The sequence below is a fragment of the Tachysurus fulvidraco genome, chromosome 20 (genome assembly GCF_022655615.1).
Source record: "Tachysurus fulvidraco isolate hzauxx_2018 chromosome 20, HZAU_PFXX_2.0, whole genome shotgun sequence".
Lineage (NCBI taxonomy): Eukaryota > Metazoa > Chordata > Actinopteri > Siluriformes > Bagridae > Tachysurus > Tachysurus fulvidraco.
The window spans coordinates 16,960,386-16,982,005 of record NC_062537.1 but is presented as its reverse complement, the minus strand read 5'-3'; the positions used below and the strand labels follow the sequence as shown (position 1 = coordinate 16,982,005).

Genomic DNA, 21,620 nt, shown 5'->3' with positions numbered 1-21,620 from the left:
TAATCACATTTTTTCAGCAACAATTGTTTCATTTTGATTCAATAAAATCCATTTAATCATTAATGGATTTCACATTTATATTGCATATTTATAGGACCAGTCTGTTTGTTGGATCTTGTTTAAAAACTGGTCACATTGCTCAGGGGTCTCATTTATAATACTGCAACTGCACGGGCACGGGAGTGGACCTCGTTATAATGAGTTTCCTCTGCGCTCTGCGGGTTTAAAAATGGGGTGAGGAGCCAGTGTCTCGGGGTAGCCACTGTCACCTGCAGATTATAATTATATTAAAAGCAACATTGAGTCACATATGATTTGCACATTAATAGAATGCACATGCTTTCTATTAACATAAGCAAATTCATTTTCAGATGGTGCCTATAGCAACATGAGTGCAGTCAGTTGCGCCGATTACATTTGGCAAACCAGACTTTGCTGCAAATTGCATTTTAATTTCGGCCTGTTCTCGCACACTGTCGAGGAACCTGATGTATCAACTACCCACATTAAGTATACCATTCAAAACGACAGATATTATGGCACTCAGGGACGGCTGTGATATACCACAGACCTATAGAGTGAGATGATAGATTCCAATAGAATTATTTCATATACAAAAAGGTCTTAGAGACAAAGTTGAGGATTACTTATAGTTTTTTTTTTATATAAATAATTTACCTGTCTGCCAATTCCCGCTGGAAACAGCCGGTTGCCAAGAACCCCAGAGTGGTGAGGACTTGTATTTGGACTCGGATGGCATGGTTCCGGCATGGTGCCCTCTCTAATACTGGACTCAATTCAGCACATAGATCCAAGAGCACAGCTATAGGGAATCTAAATAGGCTTATTAGCCAGTCATCATCATGGGCCAGGAAATCATCATGGTCCCTGAAAACTAGTTCTCTCATTATTCTGCCATTGGTGTAATCCTCCAACAGTGCCAGCAGTGCCATCATAAAGCATTACATACCCGGGCCACCGGAGGATTTATATGTTTCTAGCAATTAGACTGATCATTAACAACTTGACAAAATCATAGAATTTATTTGTGGGTGAAAATTTAAGACAAAAATGTTATAGTGAACACATGCTTCTTCATGACGGTTTTGTAATGAACATCGTAATAGTTAGGACCGATGATGAGTAGCGATTGTGCTTCATGACTGTATTTGCAGACTTTGACATTTTATGATATATGTACATTAAGGAAAATGTTTTGTTTTTATACTGTGTTCTGCAGTTCTCTAATAAAAGGGTATTTCATGCTATTCTGTATCACATGTATTCGCGCCATCTCCCCTTGCACTCCCGTTGTGGACAATGTGCCTGTAAGGCAGCACAGATTATTATTATTTTTTTTAATACATTTTGAATTATGTTTGGATTTTACTAGATGTATATATCCTAAAACAATTGGCACAAATAACACTATTGCATTTAATCTTCATGATAATGTGGATATAACGTATGTGGAGTGAAAAGTAAATGACATTAATTCTTATAATCGTTTTTCTCACATTTATTTTCTACAATCTAACTTCAGTTCACAACTTCACCATCTGTGTCGCCAATTCCCTTTGTCTCCAGAATGTGCGCGTAAGCAATGTTTGCTTAAAGGTGCGCACATTCTCCCGTCAAGTTTGTTTTTTATAGATCACAAACTTTGCGTGGGAACTGGCGTACGTACGTTTCCAGCCCCATTTTGTGAGTACGCACGCTTTATATATGAGACCCCAGGACCTCAAAATTTGGTGTATTCTGGCAATGTATCACAAGGTAAGTTTTTAAACAAGGTCATAGCAGAATACATTTCTAAAATAATAGCATGCGAGTTTGTGGCAGTAGTCCAGACAGAGGAGAGTGCAGACGATTGCAACAATAAGGAATGAACTACAATGCTTACAATGCTGTTGCACCTACAATGCTTACAATGCTGTTGAATATGTGCTTGCAAGCTATCTCTTGTAAGCAGTGCTCCCACTGAAGCCCTTTTGGTCCACCTTGGCCCCAGGGAAGGCCTACATGGCCACAAGTTAACTGCACAAATGGCAGTATTGCAGGCATACCAGGCTGACCTGCTAAAACACCACTAAAAAACACCACTACCAGTCACAAGCACTCCCTCTCCTCTACTTGTTTGCCTCTTCTGTGCTCATTTGCTCCTCCTCTTTATCTGTTGTTTCAATCAGTGTTCTGTCCAGCATCTCCTCTGAACTGTCACCCATTGTTACCTCTCTGGCCTCATACTCAATGTGTGCCTCTCATATCTCACAATCTGACTCATTCCTTTCTACAATAACTCTCTTGTCTCGCTCTACTGGCAGGAACATAGACTGCTCTAAAAGCTTTCTATGAACCATTCACTTTTATCCTCTATCTACTGGTCGCAACACGTACACAGGCAAATTTGGCTGCTTCTTCACCACATCGTATGGTCGTGCTCTCCCAACCTCTGCCTCCCCTCATATAGTACGAGCTATATCCAGTTGAGTCATGTCATGAGCAGTTATATGTGTGTGTCATGGCTTCCACATGCTCATGCCACTGGGGCTTCAGGTGCAGCTCTAGAGTTCCCGGCATGTTTATCGGGGTACGGTTGAATCTTTTAGTGGTCCTGTTGCCCTGGGGGTGGTAGGGTGTGGTGTGGGCCCCAGTGGTCAACACACTTTCATAGCTCCTTTACAATTGCAATTTCAAAGTTGTGCCCTTGATCTGCATGCAATTTTGCAGTGATACCAAAATGGCAGAAGAAATTTCCCCACAAGTCCATGGCCCTGCCTTTTGGACCATTGTGGGGTAGGCCTGTGCATAGTAAGAAAAGTGATCTGTAACAATGAGCACATTCTCCATACCTCTCTTTGAGTACTCCAATATCAGGAAGTCCACACAGACTAGCTCCATGGGGGCACTGGTATGGATACTAATGAGGGGGGGCCCTGTTGCTGGCTGTGGGAGTTTTTTTAAGGCAGCATCTCTCACACTGTTCGCATCAAAGCTTGATCTCCTGAAACATTCTTGGCCAGTAAAATCTTTCCCTTATCATCTGTAGTGTCCTCTCAAATCCCAGATGCCCTGAGTCATTGTGAAGGGCTATTTTGATAGATTAAAGCAGCCTCTCTGGCAGAATTAGTTCTTCCACTTTTTTTACAACTAACCTCGTCCACTCTTTTCAGAGGAGACCCTCAGTTGCATACACATTTATCCTCTTGTTGTGGCCAGGTTTATGGTTCCTGCTTTTAAAGTGGAGGATGGGAGCAATCTTTCTTCTGTGATGCTCAAAGCTCATGCGTGGTAATAGCAGGTAATGACTCCATCCCCACATCTGCATACACCTCACTGGGCTGCAGCTGCAGACAGCTTTCCAGCTTCTCTGTGACAGCCGTGTCCTTGGCTTAGACCTCTTCAGCCCCCTGGGTGGTTTGTGCCTCATTATGTCTCAGTCCACCAGTCCTCACCTGCTGTGGACATGATTGCAGGGTCTCCACCACCTCCTCATTGCACATATGTGAGACGGTGTCAGCGTTGGAGTTATCCTGTCCCCTCCGATATTTGATGTCAAAATCAAATATGAGCAGATAAGAAACCGATCACTGACTAGTGGCATCGAGTTTGGCAGAACTTGCAGAGGTGGTCATGGAACTTATCTGTCATGGCCCACTTGAGAGTGAGGAACTCAAGCTTGTGTGCCAGATACCTTGACTCAAGTGGACTCAGGCCTCGCATACACAATGACCATATTCCATCCCATCTTGTTCCTGTACTAGTACAGCATCAAGGCCCATTCCCAGGGCATCAGTCTGCAACAGAAAGGGTTGACTGTAATCCAGATAGCCAAGCACTGGTGCACTTATCAGCTTTTCTTTTAAAGACTAAAAGGCCTCCTTACAGTCTGCAGTCCACAGAAATGGGTTGGTCAGGTTTTGGGCTTTTCTCAATCCCTTTTTCTCTTTCTACGGTCTCCAGAGGTAAGGTAGTATTATGGGGCAGCCAATTTGGAGTAGCCCTTAACATACCTCCTTTAGTAGCCTGCAAAACCTAAAAAAACACAGCACATCCATATGATTAGTACGCCTCACCCAATAGTTGACCTTGCTGATCTTCTCTGGGTCTGTCCTGATGCCCTCCCAAAGCATATCAAAAGCCAACTGGAGCCTCTCTAGATGTTCATTAAAGGACTTAGAGAAAACTATATCATCATCGAGGTAAATAAGGAGATGGGTGAAATTTAAGTCCCCAAAACAGTAGGTCATGAGCCTTTGTAAAATGGAAAGTGCATTTTGCAGCACAAAAGGCATTCTATTGGCCTCAACCAGCCCCATGGGAGTGCTGAATTCTGTCTTGTGCTTATCCACAACCTCTACCTGCTAGTATCCAGAGGTCAGGTCAAGGGTGGAGAAGTACTTTGCTTGGCCTAAAGCCTCTAGAGCCTCCTCTATCCTTGGCAAGCATCTTGTGTGCTGCAGGAGTTGAGCTTCCAGTAGTCAATACACAATCAAAGTGATCCATTCTTCTTGGTCACAACCACCACAAGGGATGCATATGGTCTTTTACTGGGGAGAAATGACTCCTGCTGTTTCCATCTCCATCAATAACTGCTTCACATCTTGCCACTGGGAGGGTGGAATCTTGCGGTATGGCAGTCGGAAGGGCCTCTGATCCACCAAAGGAATCTCATGCTGTACAGTTGTGTTGTGACCATAGTCCATGGGATGCTGGGAGAACACATCTGCATGCTTGTCCAGCAGACCCCTTAGTAGAACATGTTGGTCCTCACTTTCCACGACTGTGTCATTTAGGTCAACCCTGCAGCTAGCCACTACTTGGTCCAGACTGAGACATGCCCCTCTGTTCCCAACTTCACCATGCTTTTTTCTGGAAACTCCACCACCTTGTCCACTAGGACTGCACTAGACAGATTTGTGTGTCATTTGATTGTAATTACTTGCTGGGAAAGATTCATCACTCTAATTTGTTACGCCCCATCTAGGGGTGAAGGCGCAATATGAAAGGGTACGAGGAAACGAGTTAACTGAATGAACAATATTTTTAATGAGAATAACAAATTTCACATTACAACTTGGGGTATGTCTTCAGGAGCTGACAAGGCCAAAATAACAAACAGAAACAACTAATTCTTGTAGCCTTTAATTTCCCTACTTTGCAAACAAAAAAAAAGAAAGGAAAATTACTTCCCTAACTCCCCGTACAAAAAACCCTCAATCAATAAAAGGTTCAAACAAAAATGGCATCGGTCTCCCTACATCCCCAATAATACTATATACAAATATTTACAGGTTAGCTAATAAGTCCAAACACGGGCAATCCAGAATCAAAGTCAAAAGAACAGGCACTAGTCAGCATTAAAAGGAATGGCTAAACACACTAATACCACAGACGACTCAACCAACATTAACACACCACACTAACTACCTGAAAAGGAGTAGCACAAACACAGCAAGTGAGCAAAAAAGCTAAAGCAGGAAGAGGTGGTGGAGGCTTTATAGGCAGCAGGACTGAACAGGCAGGGCATGGCACCAGGTAACCTTCAGGAACCAATCGGTGTTCATCCTGCACAGAAACACAGACAACTCCCTAAACAGAAAACACAAAAATAAAAAGGGATGCAACAAACTGGAGCACAACCTCTTTTCACATTGAACACCAGGATGTCCTGGGGCAGCTGCAAGGAGGGATGGCCTTCAATCAGTGCTGTATAAGTCTTCCTTTGAGGGCCAGCTTTAATCCTACACCTTAAATCCATCTCTTTCCCACCAGGGAGGTTTATTGTATGACCAGTATAAACAGCAGGTCCCACGACGTCATGCATTTTGCTCGGTGCTCCCCACCTTCAGTAAATCTGTATACCTATCTGGATGCTTCTCTTTGACCTGGGGCAGAAACTGTGGCTCATACAGTAGGCTGCTTGAAAATGGGTTTGGAAGGCTCGAATGAGATCGGTGCTGAAATATGCCATATACTGTATAAATATGTTTCTGTCAGGACCACTTTGTCACAAGGGAATTAGATGATATGCATACAGTTAGTGTTGGCGGTATGGTTCTGTTCTGGGCAAGAATCCACGTGCCTGTCCATGTGCATGCATAGTATTGATAAGCTCGCTTACACGTTTTTGGAAAGTAATAAATGAATGGATAGATAGATAATCAAATAATTAGAGAGAGAGGGAGAGAGAGAGAAAAAGGTATGTGGAGATTTAAGACAACTGGTACAGCGAAAACGGGTTCCGGCGTGGTGGAGTCGGTGTTGGAGGAGGGAGTTTAGATCGCGGCAGCAGCGAAGCGCTGAACGGCTCTATGAATGGGAATTTAAATGGTCGGGTAATACGGATGTCGTAACCGGATAGGTGCACGTCGTGGACAGCTGATTAACAGCTGATGCACGCTTGACGACGTGGCCTGCCAGAACTAATGCGATGCTTGATTCCTGTCAGCAGGGATATCCCCTTTCTGAGTACTAACCTAGTACTTCCTGGATACATCCTGGCAAACGATATAATGCCATCACATGCAAGTCTTTCCAACCTTAGCATTCATGTTATTTTTGAGCTATGTACACTATGATTCTTATTCCTGTTTTTACCCATGCCTTGATTACTTTTTAGATTTGCCGGTTGTTTAGATCTTACTTTTCCAAAAATAGTAAAAATCCATCCATAATTTGAAAACTGATTAAATTATATTCAAACACGTACTTTATTTATTCTTAATCTTTGTTTAAATGCCCTTGTTGCTGTCTGAGAGTTGCCAAACTAAATTTCTTAACTAAATTTTACTTAATGTGCAGTCCAATAGAGCAGTGCCTAAAATTGGAGATACACTCTTTTTTAATCCGCTCTGCTTTAACAAAACCTCTGTTTTCTTACACAGTGCAACCAATCTGTATATATTTCAGCATTTATTATGAATGATGTATACTGTTATTTATGTATCTTTATACATGGTACATGTTATATAACATGTTTTACATTATATCATTCTAGCTATAATTTTCTTCATTTTCATGATTTTAATATTTTCTTTTAACATTAAAAATTTTGTCATGATGTCTTGGACAATTCTCTGCCAGAAGACCCCTCTGGTGTTCCAACAGGGGTTTATTTTCTGTCTTGTGCCATGTTCTTTTGTTTATGTTTTTAAATCTAGAAGAGGAAGCGGGACGATTAAACAACTGAGCACAGTGGCTAAAACCATGCCAGTGATTATAAATTCAGTTCAACATGACCCAAGTGAACTAACTGTCCAGACAAGACAAGCCAAAGTTGATTTTGAATTACAGGCCAAACGTGATGCTATTAAAGAACTGACAGCTCAAGTGCCCTCTTATAACGAAGCATTTAACCCATTTGACAACTACCCCTTGTCTGCAACCAGCAACCAAGGCAAAAGGAAAATGCCATGTCTGTGTACAAAACAGCATCATGAACTGTCCCCATTGTTTAATTTGTGGACAGCCTGGACATAGTTCCTTTGCCCATCTTTAATGTATGATGTTGGGAAACGGGAAGAGGTTACTATAGAGGGCCAACCTGTGACCTTAAACAGGGCACTGCCACATGTAAAAGCCAGCATGGTGATACCTTCACAGTCAAAACCACCGTGTCAGCCGAACCAAAAGTACATGTCATCAAAGAAAATGCCCCTCAGGGAGAAAATTTAATGTTGCTATCTTGAAAGAAGCTCAAACTGCCAATGCACCTATCAGTAAAGTGCTAATCTCTGCTTTTTAGGAAATAACATTTGCAGAAACACCACAATGTTATATAGTGTACCTTGGGGTAACCATGGACAATCAACTGTCCTTTTCCTTGCATGTTGCTAATGTGACACACTCATGTTGGTTCCCTCTCCAAATTGTTTTCAACCTGCCTAAGTCCTTGCATACCACACTGATGCTGCAATTCCTCCACTGGCTTCCATCTGTAACACCGGTAGCTGCATGCATCAAATTCAAAACACTGATCCTTGCCTACAAAGCCAGAAATGGACCATCTCCCTCTTACCTCAAAGCCCTTGTCACTCCTCGCACTGCACCTTGCATTCTCAAAGCTACCAGCACTGCTCGACTGGTCCCACTGGTATCTCTCCGGGTAAGAGGTAAGTATACTACAAGACTCTTTTCTGTTCTGGCACCAAGGTGGTGGAATGAACTATATAATCCTGGAGTCAGTTAAAGAGTGCTTCTTCTATGTGCTGGTTTACAGCCTATCTGTGCTGGTTTACAGCCTATCTGTGAAAGGCAACAAGGCATATTACATGCTTACTGGGAAAGTACCATTCAGCATATAGTTGAAAGAATGGGAGATGGTCCGATATATTGAATTCAAGCCAAAGCAGTGACTGCACTCTCCATATATTTCACTGTAATGTCCTATTGCTTGTGAATGTCTTGCCACTAGAACATAATAGACAGGGTGAGGTAGGATGAGGACAGGACAGGCAGAAACAGCACCACAGGAAGAGTCAGTCTCCGTTTCACGACTAAGCAGGATTCAGCAAAAGAGGAAGAATATGCATGTAACCCCAGACCATTACCAGTATATGAAAGAAAAACAGTTTCATTCAAACAAACAGTCTCATTGTCAGCCACACTGTGATCTTCGAGTGACCGCAGAAGAGATTAACCATGGATATCACAGAACAGAACTATCTCCAGTCATACCAGCAACCACAGTTGGTGACATCAAAATCAGCACAAGCATCTGCTTACCTGTCAATATCTGTGGAACAGGAACTTGTAGGCAACCTCATAGATAAATTAACTCATTAGGATCCCAACCTGGGAATTGGGTCATTTGCACAGCCATTGAGTGAAGAGGTTACTCTGAGGAGGGCTACATGTGCAGTAAAGCCCAAGCATTTGAGCCTTGGAGACCAGGAGCAAACGCAAAGCATACTTGGGTGATGTACACCATTTATACATATTCTCTCATACCTGATGAGAATACCCTTCACCACTTGTGTGTCCTTAGGTGCTGACTAGATATCCCCTAGGTCTGAGGTCGGTCAGAATCAGAATACTTTATTAATCCCCAGGAGGAAATTGAGTATCCTTGTCCTGTTCCTGCCTCTACACATCTGTTTCTCATGTCTTGCAAATTACCCTCAATCACAGCAAAACTGAAGAGCTGCACAACTTGTTTTCAACCTACCTAAGTTCTCACACACCACCCCACTGCTGCACTCATCCACTGGCTTCTTGTAGCTGCACACATCAGATTCAAAACACTGAAACTTGCCTACAAAGCCAAAAATGGACCCTATTACCTCAAAGCTCTTTTCATTCCTCACACTGCACCTTGCTCCCTCAGATCTACCAGCACTGCTCAACTTGTCCAACCAGTTGAGCTGGTGTGCTGAAGTGTGCTGACATGAAGCTGGGATACTGGAGGAGACTCACGGGAGAAAAACACAAATATTATTTAAATATAAAATGAGAGAAGGTAATAGTGTTGTGTAAAGTGGTTAATTTAATTTTTTTTTTAAAAGAAATAACAAAGAAGCATATACCTGTACATAGTCTTACTTTCTAAATAATTTGAAACAAAACCTGATTGATACCACAGACCATAGACTATTTATTATAATTCATTTGTTAAAAATGTATTTACAACACAGAAACAGCATCAAAAATCACAGTCTATAATCCATACTTTAGAGGTGAGGGAATCACATACAGTACTGTATCTCATCAGAGTATGAGTACAATAAAATGAAGATAATTAAGAAGAGAGTTATCTATTTATTGTTAGCATTGTTAGTAGTACTGTGTTGTTGTTGGGTTTTGTTTTGTTTTGGGGTTTTTTTTGTTTGTTTTTTGAGTAAATGTTTTAAATGTTGTAAATTTTTTGGAGTAAATGTAAATGTCTTTAGGAATACAGCAATATTTAATAAAATTTAATATTTAAAAAAATTATGAATTAATTTGACAAAATGGAAAAACAATCAGAACATTTAAATTATTAATAAATTATATAGATCTTTTGATGTAAAAAATTAATTCCTTATTCATTACTCTGAAATCAGCTCCGTGGAGCTTCATGAGAAACACTTTTATAAGTGCTTTAGAAATATATATTATTTGTTGTTTATTAATTTTCATTATTTACTTTGTTAAAACATGCATGTACTGTATGATAGCAGTTAAACAGGCTCTTGTAATAGGGGTTTACTGCCTTAAGTGTTGATAGGCGCATATGAGTTGTTTGAAGTTGAAGCCGTAGTGCCGCTGTTTGCTTGTACATTGTACACATCTGCAAAAGACCAAAATATTAGTGGCAGCGCTAATCACAATCAGGACAATGCTCACATACTTTATACATGATAAAGCTAAATAAATACAACACATAAGAAAGCAAAATGCAAAAAGTAAGAATAAAACTAAGAAAAAATATAAATTACAAAAGTGAAATAATTGGGGGTGAAAAGGGTCTTGTTTGATTAGCCAACAGTGACAGCTTGCCGGTGCTGGGGATTGAATCCAAATCTTCCAACTAACAGACCCAGTATATTAAAAAAAAAATGAGCTGGTCAAATGCAATGTGATCAAAGTGTCTTATTGATTAATATTCAGTTACATACTTCTTTGCCGTAACCTCTGCATGAAAGGAAGTCCACTTGAGGACGTTGGTCCTGCACTCGTACTCTGAAATTCAGATATATCCGTCATGAACTTATAGAAAATCAATTTAAGTATAAATAAAGTTTTTTTCTAAAGATCTAGTATATACTCCATCAACAATATTTACCCTGGTGCGACCAGAACTTAAGTTCCTCAGTGAAAACTTTCCTGCCAATGCTTCTCGGACCTGAAAGTGCAAAAAAGTAATATCAAAATATTATTTCTATTGTTTCTGTGAGAATTTTCATGGTCTTAGATCACACCTACCTTACTGTCCAGGATTATTCCAAAAATCAAAATAAAGAAACCCTTGAAAGAAAGAACAATATTTTACTATTCACTACATTACTTATAATATATAATATACATATACTATATATGCATTAATATTAATATATAGTATATTAAGTGTTTGCAATGAGAATTACAGTCAAAATTATATTAACATATCTTTAGTACCTGCAGTGAATTAAGGAATGCGAACACTACATGAATCCCAAAGTTCTGTGACACCAAGGTGCCAATGCCGAATCCCCACGTTAGACCAAAGAGAGGTGTTAAAATCGCCACGCATTTAGCAATGATCACTAGGGGATGTTTCTCATCTGGCTGAACAGAAGCATTAACTCCTCTCCTCAACATCTTAAACAGAACCGCAATAAGCACCAGGAGGTTTATAGCTACAATTGTCAGAGCAGGAATCACAAATGCCAGGAGTGCCTTTGTTTTATTCCAGTTCAGCCAGCAATTGTAACCTTGTTGAATGTATCCTTTGCCTCCAGCTGTAGATGCCACAGTAATGACAGCTATGATTAACGGGGCTCCATAGCCGACAGTGAAGCCTATGGCCATCATTGCTCCTCTGGTCATTCTGGAAAAGACCATGAGGGTGCGGTAGAGGAGCAAAAGTGCTGACAGCAACATCCAGAAGAAAAGGGCAAGATAAAAGAAGTGCATGAAGAACGTCGCTGTACTGCAGGGACCCTCTAAATTAGCAACAGCTGCTCCAATGATAAAGCAAATGTTCGCAATCAGGAGGGAGACAGCGATGTTGACTATGGCGACATGTCGCATGAAGGATGTGTCATTTCGTGTCACTGATTTCCATATGATGATTTCAATGATGAGGCACAAAACTAAGCTGCCCATTGAAATGCCAACACCAATGTAGGTTATATAGTCTAAGATTATGTCTTGGTCTTTATCCAGCGTAAATGGTGACATCAGGATTGAAAAAGAGGTGGTGTGATTGCACTCACATGTGTATCTTTCAGTTTCATTCCCTAATAGCTTTAACTGACATCCAGTCGAGTCCCATCCACCAAGACCATTCAGAATATTAAAGTTCCAGAAGACACACTGAGGTTTTCCCAATGTAATATTTATGACATCAAAAGAGAGAGAGATGTTGTTAATTGTTGAGTTTGTCTCAATCACAGCTACGTCTCCATTGATCTTGGTGCCAGTCTGACTGCTGTTATTGTTGGTCAGAGTTCGAACAGGTAAGATGTTGTTAAAAGCCGAAGAGATTATGACTGTGAGGGACGTCTTGACATCACTCACTGGAATATTTATTTGGGTAGAATTTTTTCCAAATGCTTCAGAAAAGGGTGCAGTAAAGGTTTTTTTTTTGACAGAAGTAAAGTTTGTTGTTATTATGATGTCCTCATCCGGGAGTCTACGTGCAATGTTCTCAGTAGCATTCAGAAGTAAATTACTGGTGTTACTTGTTTCATTGTTTTTGTTTAATTGCTCCCAAGTGCCTGATGTATCATTTGTTCCAATGACCTCAGCTGTTTTTATGAAATCCTTAAAAAATAAATATTTATTAATCAAAAATCTGAGCAATCTATTTTATCATCAGAAATATTTAATCACTAACTAATAATGAAGCAGAAACAACTGTTTTGATTCTTATAAAAAATACTAAATAGTATAAAATGCTGTAGTATGGATTATAAAAACTGATATTCAATATTAAAGCTATTAACAATCCAGTATTTATGATGTGCTTCAAAAAGCTTCTTATCTTGTAAAACGGTGAATTTTCTTACCGTCATAATGGTTTGACTGACTACAGTTGTTTGTGAGAGACCTGAAACAATGGTTAGAATGTCTACAATTGTTGTTATTGTTGCTGCAGAAGCAAAGAGGTTTTGAGACTGTGAAGTAGCATTACTACTGAGGCTGGCCATAAACTGTGGGATAGCTGATACCTGTAAATTCTACAGAAACACACACTGTTATGAAAAATCAAACAGAAATTACACTAAAATTATTTTTTTCATTATCTTTCTCAGAAGCAAGAAAACAATGTAATTGCCTCAGCTTCATTTTTTAAATTTTGAATTTCAATCAGAACACAGTTGTCTTCTATAATGGTCCACTTTTTTGAAATACACTGAGCTTTTTTATAGCCAGCCATGTTTTCATCACAGTTAGCAGTTTGGATTGCTCCTTGATTTCCAGCTCCGAATACCTTATCAGAACAGTCAAATCCTAAAACAAACAAACAAACAAACAAACAAACAAATAAATAAATAAATATAATAACATTTTTGTATTTGCAGTTTGTTGGGCAAAGTAATGTCCAATGTCTACCAAAAATAAATAGTGGAAATACAAAGTCCATTTGACACCAGTTCAGGCTAATTATACAGTATCACTGTTTTTACAAAGTGTATAGTGCTGCCAGTATTTGTGTGTGTGTGTGGGGGGGGGGGTGTTTCTGTTTTTTTCTTTTGGTAAAAATACATTTTAATGTAGTATATCTTGTATTTCTGTATTTTTAAAATTGATTCATCAAGTAAAATTGATTGACTAAAAATTTTGGCCAACATAAAATAATCTATAATGACAAAGCAACGAATATGTTCTTAAAAATGTTGATTTTTTTTTTCATTCATTCATTTTCTACCACTTATCCGAACTTCTCGGGTCACGGGGAGCCTGTGCCTTTCTCAGGCGTCATCGGGCATCGAGGCAGGATACACCCTGGACGGAGTGCCAACCCATCACAGGAATGTTGATTTTTTTTTTTTTTTTTTTTGATATATTGTAATTTCCAATGATAAAGGTTGTATCAAAATTTAGCTCTACATTAAATTTTGATACAACCTTTATCATTGGATTTTATAAAAATCAACTAATTTCTTTGTTCAATTTATTCATTTAACTTAAAAATGAGTTGATAATTGAGCTGCGTTGTTACAATAATTCTTCTCAATAATGCGTTTCCTTTTGTATTTTTATTTATTTATTATTATTACAATATTTGATTGAAGATATGTAGATTACTACATGAAGTTTTCTTATAATTTTTGGGGGAAAATGTAATTTTAAAAATAATTCTTTACTCACCTTGGTTTTTTACTTGTATTTCGATGGTCTCCGAGTTGTAACTACTATCACTGATAGGTTGTGTTAGTTGGCATTTGAACTGTTTTGTTTGCACACCATTCTGACAATCCTGTTTGTTAATTGTATAGTTACATGTGATGCAGCCTCCTGGTGAGAAAGTGCAACACAAATGGTTAAATGTGTTCAAAACTGAAGTAGCTTCTCTTAGATAGTTTTTCATTTTACAGAAACTGGAAACATTTCATTTTCAGGTTAAACTAGACACAATGTCATTTAGTAAACATAGACTAAATATTTGTTTGTAGTAATGTGTTGTTGTTTTTTTCCTTATTTATGCTTGGTTACACTGGTATTCATGACCACATCACATAAAACGTCACATAAAATCTGTGTGTGTGTATGACCTGGTAAACTTGAGCAGGTTGTAGTGTCAGTCCATTGTACCTCATATACACCCTGAACACAACACTGCAGTGAGACTGTTGTATCCTCACATTGTAAAGTTTTATTACTGGTCACTTGAATATTGGGATATGGCTGAATTGTAATGCTTTGCCAGATTATATTGGGCAGAGAGTTTACTGTTGTTATGCATGAATATAGACCTAAAAAAACAGAGAAGAAAATATTATTATTGTTATTAATACTATAATTTCCAATAATGATAATACTAAATATATAATAATAATACTAATATATAGATAATATATACTAAAATAATATATATATTATTTTTTTTTTCTGACTTACCACTGTCAGTGGGACCGGCATTCTTCACAGTGAGTTCAGCATTATTAATCACATACTTGTCTGACTGCTGTAACTGAATCCCGTTCAGGGTCCAGTTTATACCATTTGTCAGTGGGGGATTACATGTTAGTTTGAGATCTGAACCAGGATATATGTTTCTGTTGATGTTGGTTAGTTCTCCTTGGACTAAAATAAAGAATCATGCATTCTTCTTGTTGTGGTTAATAGCATTAATACTACAGATTTAAAAATAAAATGAATAACTAAAAGTAACTATAACTGAACAACTACAAGTACAACTACAACCAAAATAATAATAATAATAATAATAATAATAATAATAATAATAATAATAATAATAATAATAATAATAATAATAATTCTACTAAGTCCACTCACCACTTTGACTAAGTAAATCGCCAGAAACACTGAATCCACTATTAATGAGATTGGTAGCAAGCTGTTGGTTTGCTGAAGCCAAATCAATGTTGTTAGTTGTTGAGGTAATACTGAAGTCTGCAATCACACTTCCAGGTCTGTTTAAAACACATCACATCTTCAATATAATACAGAACCTTACAATTTTAGATCACCAAAAAATATAGAATATAGATTGTTCAATTCCAATTGTATATAATACTATTTAAATCACTATAATTATTAAATAATAAATTGATTTATCATTCATTAATACTATAATAATATATTCATCAATATATAATTCATTAGGTAGGAAATCATAAAAAACATAATTATATTAGATTCAAATATATATTATAACCTGAAACCAGTCACTGTTGCAGAGTTGGGTTGATAGCCAGGTACTTTTCTGTAGCTTTCTTCAATCTGATGGTAAAAAAGTATAGTTTTAAGTGAAAGAAGAAATACTACATGGTAATCCACAGCATTAATATTACTACTAAATAATAATAATAATAATAATAATAATAATAATAATAATAATAATAATAATAATAATCTAATATATTGTGCAATACTTACTGAACTCTGAATTTTATTTTTATATGTTTGATATGTTGCACTATTTTTATTGTTGAGTTCAAAGTCGAAAACTTGATTTAGTTTCAGTGAGAGGCTCAGTAGCTTGTTGTCTTGAAAAAAATAACAATAATGAAAAATTAAACAAATATCATTTAGTAAATAAAATCACAATAATTGCATAATACAGTAATTAACAGAGTGAATACATTTTTAAAATGAGTTTAAAGTGTATTTTTGGTCAATGACAAAAAAAAGTAAAAAGAACAAGGATTAACATACTTGGGGCTGGGGTTGTAATGCCAACTGTGGAGGTTGTAGTTGTGGTGGTTGTGGGGGGTGTAGTTGTGGTGGTTGTAGTTGTGGGGGGTGTAGTTGTGAGAGATGTAGATGTGGTAGTTGTAGTTGTGGGGGGTGTAGTTGTGAGGGGTGTAGTTGTGGGAGGTGTAGATGTGGTGGTCATTGCTGTGTCTGTTGTTACAGGAGTTGTTGTATTGGCTGATGTTACAGGGGTTGTTGTGCCCGCTGTTGTTGCAGGAGTTGTTGTATTGGCTGATGTTACAGGGGTTGTTGTGCCTGCTGTTGTTGCAGGAGTTGTTGTATTGGCTGATGTTACAGGGGTTGTTGTGCCTGCTGTTGTGGCAGGAGTTGTTGTATTGGCTGATGTTACAGGAGTTGTTGTGCCTGCTGTTGTTACAGGAGTTGTTGTGCCAGCTGTTACAGGAGTTGTAGTATTTGCTGTTGTTACAGTTGTTGATGTGTGGGTTTCTGTTACAGTTGTTGATGTGCCTACTGTTGTTACAGGACTGATTGTGCCAGCTGTTACAGTTGTTGTTGTGTCTGTTATTGTCACAGGAGTTGTTGTGTCTGTTGTTGTTACAGGAGTTGTTGTGCCTGCTGTTGTTACAGGAGTTGTTGTGCTGGCTGTTACAGGAGTTGTGTCTGTTGTTGTTGCAGGAGTTGTTGTATTGGCTGATGTTACAGGAGTTGTTGTATTGGCTGTTGATACAGTTGTTGATGTGCGGGTTTCTGTTACAGTTGGTGATGTGCCTGCTGTTGTTACAGGACTGATTGTGCCTGCTGTTACAGGAGTTGTTGTGTCTGTTATTGTTACAGGAGTTGTTGTGCCTGCTGTTGTTCCAGGAGTTGTTGTATTGGCTGATGTTACAGGAGTTGTTGTATTTGCTGTTGTTGCAGTTGTTGATGTGTGGGTTTCTGTTACAGTTGTTGATGTGCCTGCTGTTACAGGACTGATTGTGCCAGCTGTTACAGGAGTTGTTGTGTCTGTTGTTGTTACAGGAGTTGTTGTGCCTGCTGTTGTTACAGGAGTTGTTGTGCCAGCTGTTACAGGAGTTGTTGTGTCTGTTGTTGTCACAGGAGTTGTTGTGTCTGTTGTTGTTGCAGGAGTTGTTGTGTCTGTTGTTACAGGAGTTGTTGTGTCTGTTGTTGTCACAGGAGTTGTTGTGCCTGCTGTTGTTACAGGAGTTGTTGTGTCAGTTGTTGTTGCAGGAGTTGTTGTATTGGCTGATGTTACAGGAGTTGTTGTATTGGCTGTTGATACAGTTGTTGATGTGCGGGTTTCTGTTACAGTTGTTGATGTGCCTGCTGTTGTTACAGGACTGATTGTGCCAGCTGTTACAGGAGTTGTGTCTGTTGTTGTTGCAGGAGTTGTTGTGTCTGTTGTTACAGGAGTTGTTGTGTCTGTTGTTGTCACAGGAGTTGTTGTGCTTGCAGTTGTTACAGGAGTTGTTGTGCTGGCTGTTGTTAAAGGAGTTGATGTGATAGCTGTTGTCACAATTGTGCTGGCTGCTGTTTCAAGTGTTGTGTAGGCTAATGTAAAAGGACTTGTACTGGCTGTGGATGTGGGAGTAGAGCTGTGTTAGTTATGACTGTGGAAAATCTTAAGGTCATGCAAAGGTAAATAGTTATATGAGTAGATATATCTATATATTATAGATGCACATATATGCATGTGTGCATATACACCATTTAAAACTTAGGAAGAAGAATCAACTTTTAGATTGTATAAATAGGAGGGGAGAGAGGGATGGAGGGAGGGAAGGAAGGAAGAAGCAAGGAAGCAATAAAGGAATGAAGATATGAATGAATAAATGGAGGAATGAAGGAAGCAATGAAGGAAGGAATAAAGTAAGGAATTAATGTACAGTATGAAGGAATGAATGAAGGAAGGAAGGAATGAAGGAAGCAAAGAAGGAATGAAGGAATGAATTAAGGAATGAACTCGCCATTTACATAAAGAACTATTAAATGTTTTTCTTACCAATTTTTGGCACACAGACCTGTCCATCACTGGGAATGGCACTGATACAGGTACATGTTCCTTCATTTAGATAATCACAGGCATTATATGTAATACAGTTATTGTAGGACCAAACATACTGATCCTCACACATGCACTGGTATTGAGATTCATTGAAACTGAATATTGGCTGGCACACTGGGGGGGGAAAAATCATTAAACAATATATATAGCAATTTAGATTATACACACACACACACACACACACACACACACACACACACACACACACACACACATATATATATATATATATATATATATATATATATATATATATATATATATATATATATATATATATATATATATGCATACCATATGAAATACACACAAACAATTGTTCAGAAGCTGTTATTCCTGGTTACTTCCTGTTAATTAGTATATAAGACTAACATACACATGTTTGCTTTTGCTTTAAGCTGCATACACTTTGAAAGTTTTTCACATGTTTTAGCCATTGCCATGGTTTTTAATTCCTCCTGTCAGGGTAAGTCCTGTAGGTTCAATATAACACTCATATAACACAATGATATGAGTTGAGATCCATCACAAGAGAAATCACATATTAATGCAGTCCTTTGGAATGGTTTTATGTGTGGTAGAAAATTATTTCATAGCCAGCTAATTTTATACACAGTTTAACAATAAATCTTTTTCAGTGCTTATAGAAGTTATGGAACATAACTGTGAGTGCAAAGAGGGGGCATGCTTTCACACAAGGAGGATCTAGACTTGATTTCTGCCACTAAAGTTTGCAGAATACATACAAACATTCTGGTTAAATATATTTTGATGCAAATATCCAACTGTTTAAATGTATGTAAATTGAACAAACTAACAAAAGGTCAAGGATTAAATAACAAGACTCTACTCAGCCAATATGTATGGTTAGTAAATATATATAGAGATTTACAAAAGTTTATAAGTTGAAACTTTTAACCAATTGCCACAATATGATGCTAAATAAATAAAAATAAGAATAAGAATAAGAATTTTAAAAACCTAAATATTTAAATTAAAACAAATGAATAGTAATAAAAAAAACCTTACCTGCTGTAATGTCCAAACTAGTGATGTTTGTGATGCTGTCTATTTGTAAAGGAGTGATGGAATCCGCTGATGATTTGATTTGGTCAAATAAAATAATTTCTGTCACATTCACCTCAACGACCACAAGGTATTCTACTATGCCTGTGTTCACTAAAAAATAACAATAACGTGGTTTTGGTTATTTGAATGATAAATATAAAAATAAAAATATTACAGACATAATATAGATTTTTCTTTTTAAACATAACATTTATTATTATTTACCGTCTCGTGTTTTTCTTAAGAGAAGCACTTGTTCCTCAGGGTAGCTAAACTGAACATTAAAAATGTTATAGCTTAGGTAATGTTGCATAATAAAATAATAGCAGTTTGTTAAAAAGAGTTATGTTATGAGTTTACCTTTGAGGGAATATATACAGAAACAGTATTTCCAAAACTGCGGATCTACTGGGATTTTTACACGCAACACTCTTTAGAGTTTACAGAGAATTGTAAATCAAAAAAGCCCTCTTTAGAAAAGTGGTGAGCAGAAAAGCATCTCAGAATGTACAACACATCAAACCTTAAGGTGGATGTGCCTGTAAGTATACATACCCTCAGAGGTAACAACCTGAGTTTTTATTGCTGTATGAAAATACCTTTCTAACAAAAGATATAAATTTATTATAAAAAAAATTTATTTTAGAATATAAATTATTTAATTTTACCTCTACAATAATGTCTGAAGTTTCAGGGAACACTTGTTCAGAGTTCACCACTTGCATATGAATCAGCAGTATGACAACAAATCCCAGCAAACCATATTTTGATATTTTCCCTGTAAGTGTATAAACATGTTAAAAAATTTCTTTAGATACTTTATAAAACTTTATACAAATATAACACATAGTATATATATATATTTAGAATAGCTATGTCTATATTTTATTAAGAGTTTGCTTTGCTGCTGAATAAACGCAACTGTTTCTAATAACTTAACCAAAGCCAAATGTGCAGTTAGTCTTTCACTAAACACTTTAATAACTGCTTTTTTTAAACAAATGAAGGAATCAACAAGTATGTCAGGACTTTTTCTTTACAGGAAAGTGCATAAAATTAATATAAAAAAATGTTGATTTGAATGAAAATGAATACTGTCATTATTATTAATTTCACAAACAAAAACATTAAAATTGTGATAAAAAAATATGCATCATGACCTATTAATGTCTAATACATTAAAGAAAAAAAAAAGAAAAAACAATTGGATCTGGTGGATCATGTTTTTATAAGCTACAGAATAATGAGGAAGGAAGACATATTGCTCAACCAAGACAGGAACCACACACAGGTGATTTACAGAAAATAAATTTTAAACACAAAAATAACTCCTCTCTGAATATGAATAACTTTTAATATTTGAAGTAAATATTGGAATCATTAACTCTGAATACTCTGAATGCATCTTTTTATCGCTATTTGTCCATTCACTGGATAAATTAAAGGTGTAAAGAAGCAGATTTCTTTTGAAATTTGAATCTTTCCTATAACAATAAAAAGGTATACGATTTGAACATCAGTAAACCTATCAAGGTTAGAAACAGAACAGAAGAGTGTTTATGGTGTTTACAGAAATTGTATGAAAGTAAGTCATGTCAAACCAATGGGGAAAACCTAAACTAAAAACGTATGCAGACTCAAGTGGAAGTTCCACTCAACACCAGCAGATGTCCACATCACCAGGACACTATACCAGTTGATATGTCACCTGTCATGAGACTCACTCGTTACATAAGCCCAGTTTACATACAGTAAGCTCATTGCAAAGCATTGCCGTCTTTCTAATTGCATTGTTGAGTGTTTGAGGGTTGACTGTTTAGTTGTAACGGATAACCATGAACCAGCTGATTGGAATCCATATACATTTATTTAAATCAACAAACACAAGTAGCAAGGCATAATAAATAAAACAGGCAAAGTTCAATCAAAAAGTAAAGTCTGTAAGACAAACACATCCAAATACGAGAGACAGGTGGACAAACATTGTTATTGAACCATAGCAATAACAACGCCTAGATATGTTAGAAATAGAAATGGCACTTCACATAGATGAGGGCTTGAGCATGGTTAAAATACCTGAACGTGACCTTGAGGAGAAGAAGCAATTGTGTGAGAACCGTCAAGTTTTTTTCTCTTTTGGCTGTCTACCAATTCCATTAAAAAATGACAAATACCAAGAGTGCGGTGAGCGTGAAACCACTGAGGACATTCCTTTACAGACTGAGCCATCTGAATGTATTGTATAGCAGATATTATATATCCAAACACTCATATGTAAGTTTTATTGATTCAGTGTTAAACACTTTCATACATACATTTCATATTTCATGTAAAACCCTAATGTATCACCCATCCGATAATGTCCATAACGAAGAAGAAGAAAGTAACATTACTATGAAGAAAGGCTGGATCTCAGTCATAACAAGATACAGCATGGGGTGTGTGCATGAAACTATAAAGT

The 21,620-nt window shown here is 37.4% G+C and overlaps 1 protein-coding gene across 1 annotated transcript; it reads right to left on the bottom strand.

Moving 5' to 3' along the window:
• Positions 1-10,084: 10,084 nt before the first annotated feature.
• On the bottom strand, positions 10,085-18,094 carry LOC125139769 (GATA zinc finger domain-containing protein 14-like). Its single transcript, XM_047805154.1, has 13 exons — positions 18,048-18,094; positions 17,350-17,505; positions 16,030-17,217; positions 15,148-15,284; positions 14,749-14,934; positions 13,999-14,145; positions 12,962-13,137; positions 12,693-12,863; positions 11,098-12,447; positions 10,906-10,947; positions 10,766-10,825; positions 10,599-10,662; positions 10,085-10,270 (listed from the first exon to the last, which is right to left on the bottom strand). Exons 1-13 carry the CDS (start codon positions 18,092-18,094, stop codon positions 10,194-10,196), a joined length of 3,801 nt encoding a protein of 1,266 aa, XP_047661110.1. The 3' UTR covers positions 10,085-10,193.
• Positions 18,095-21,620: the final 3,526 nt, after the last annotated feature.

Excerpts from the sequence above, each read along its gene's own strand:
- LOC125139769 (XM_047805154.1), bottom strand. The coding sequence starts at position 18,094 with ATGAAGGAACATGTACCTGTATCAGTGCCATTCCCAGTGATGGACAG. Across the intron at positions 15,285-16,029 it reads CATTACAACCCCAGCCCCAA|ACCTGGAAGTGTGATTGCAG; the intron begins GTATGTTAATCC and ends TGTTTTAAACAG. Across the intron at positions 10,826-10,905 it reads GAATAATCCTGGACAGTAAG|GTCCGAGAAGCATTGGCAGG; the intron begins GTAGGTGTGATC and ends TTGCACTTTCAG.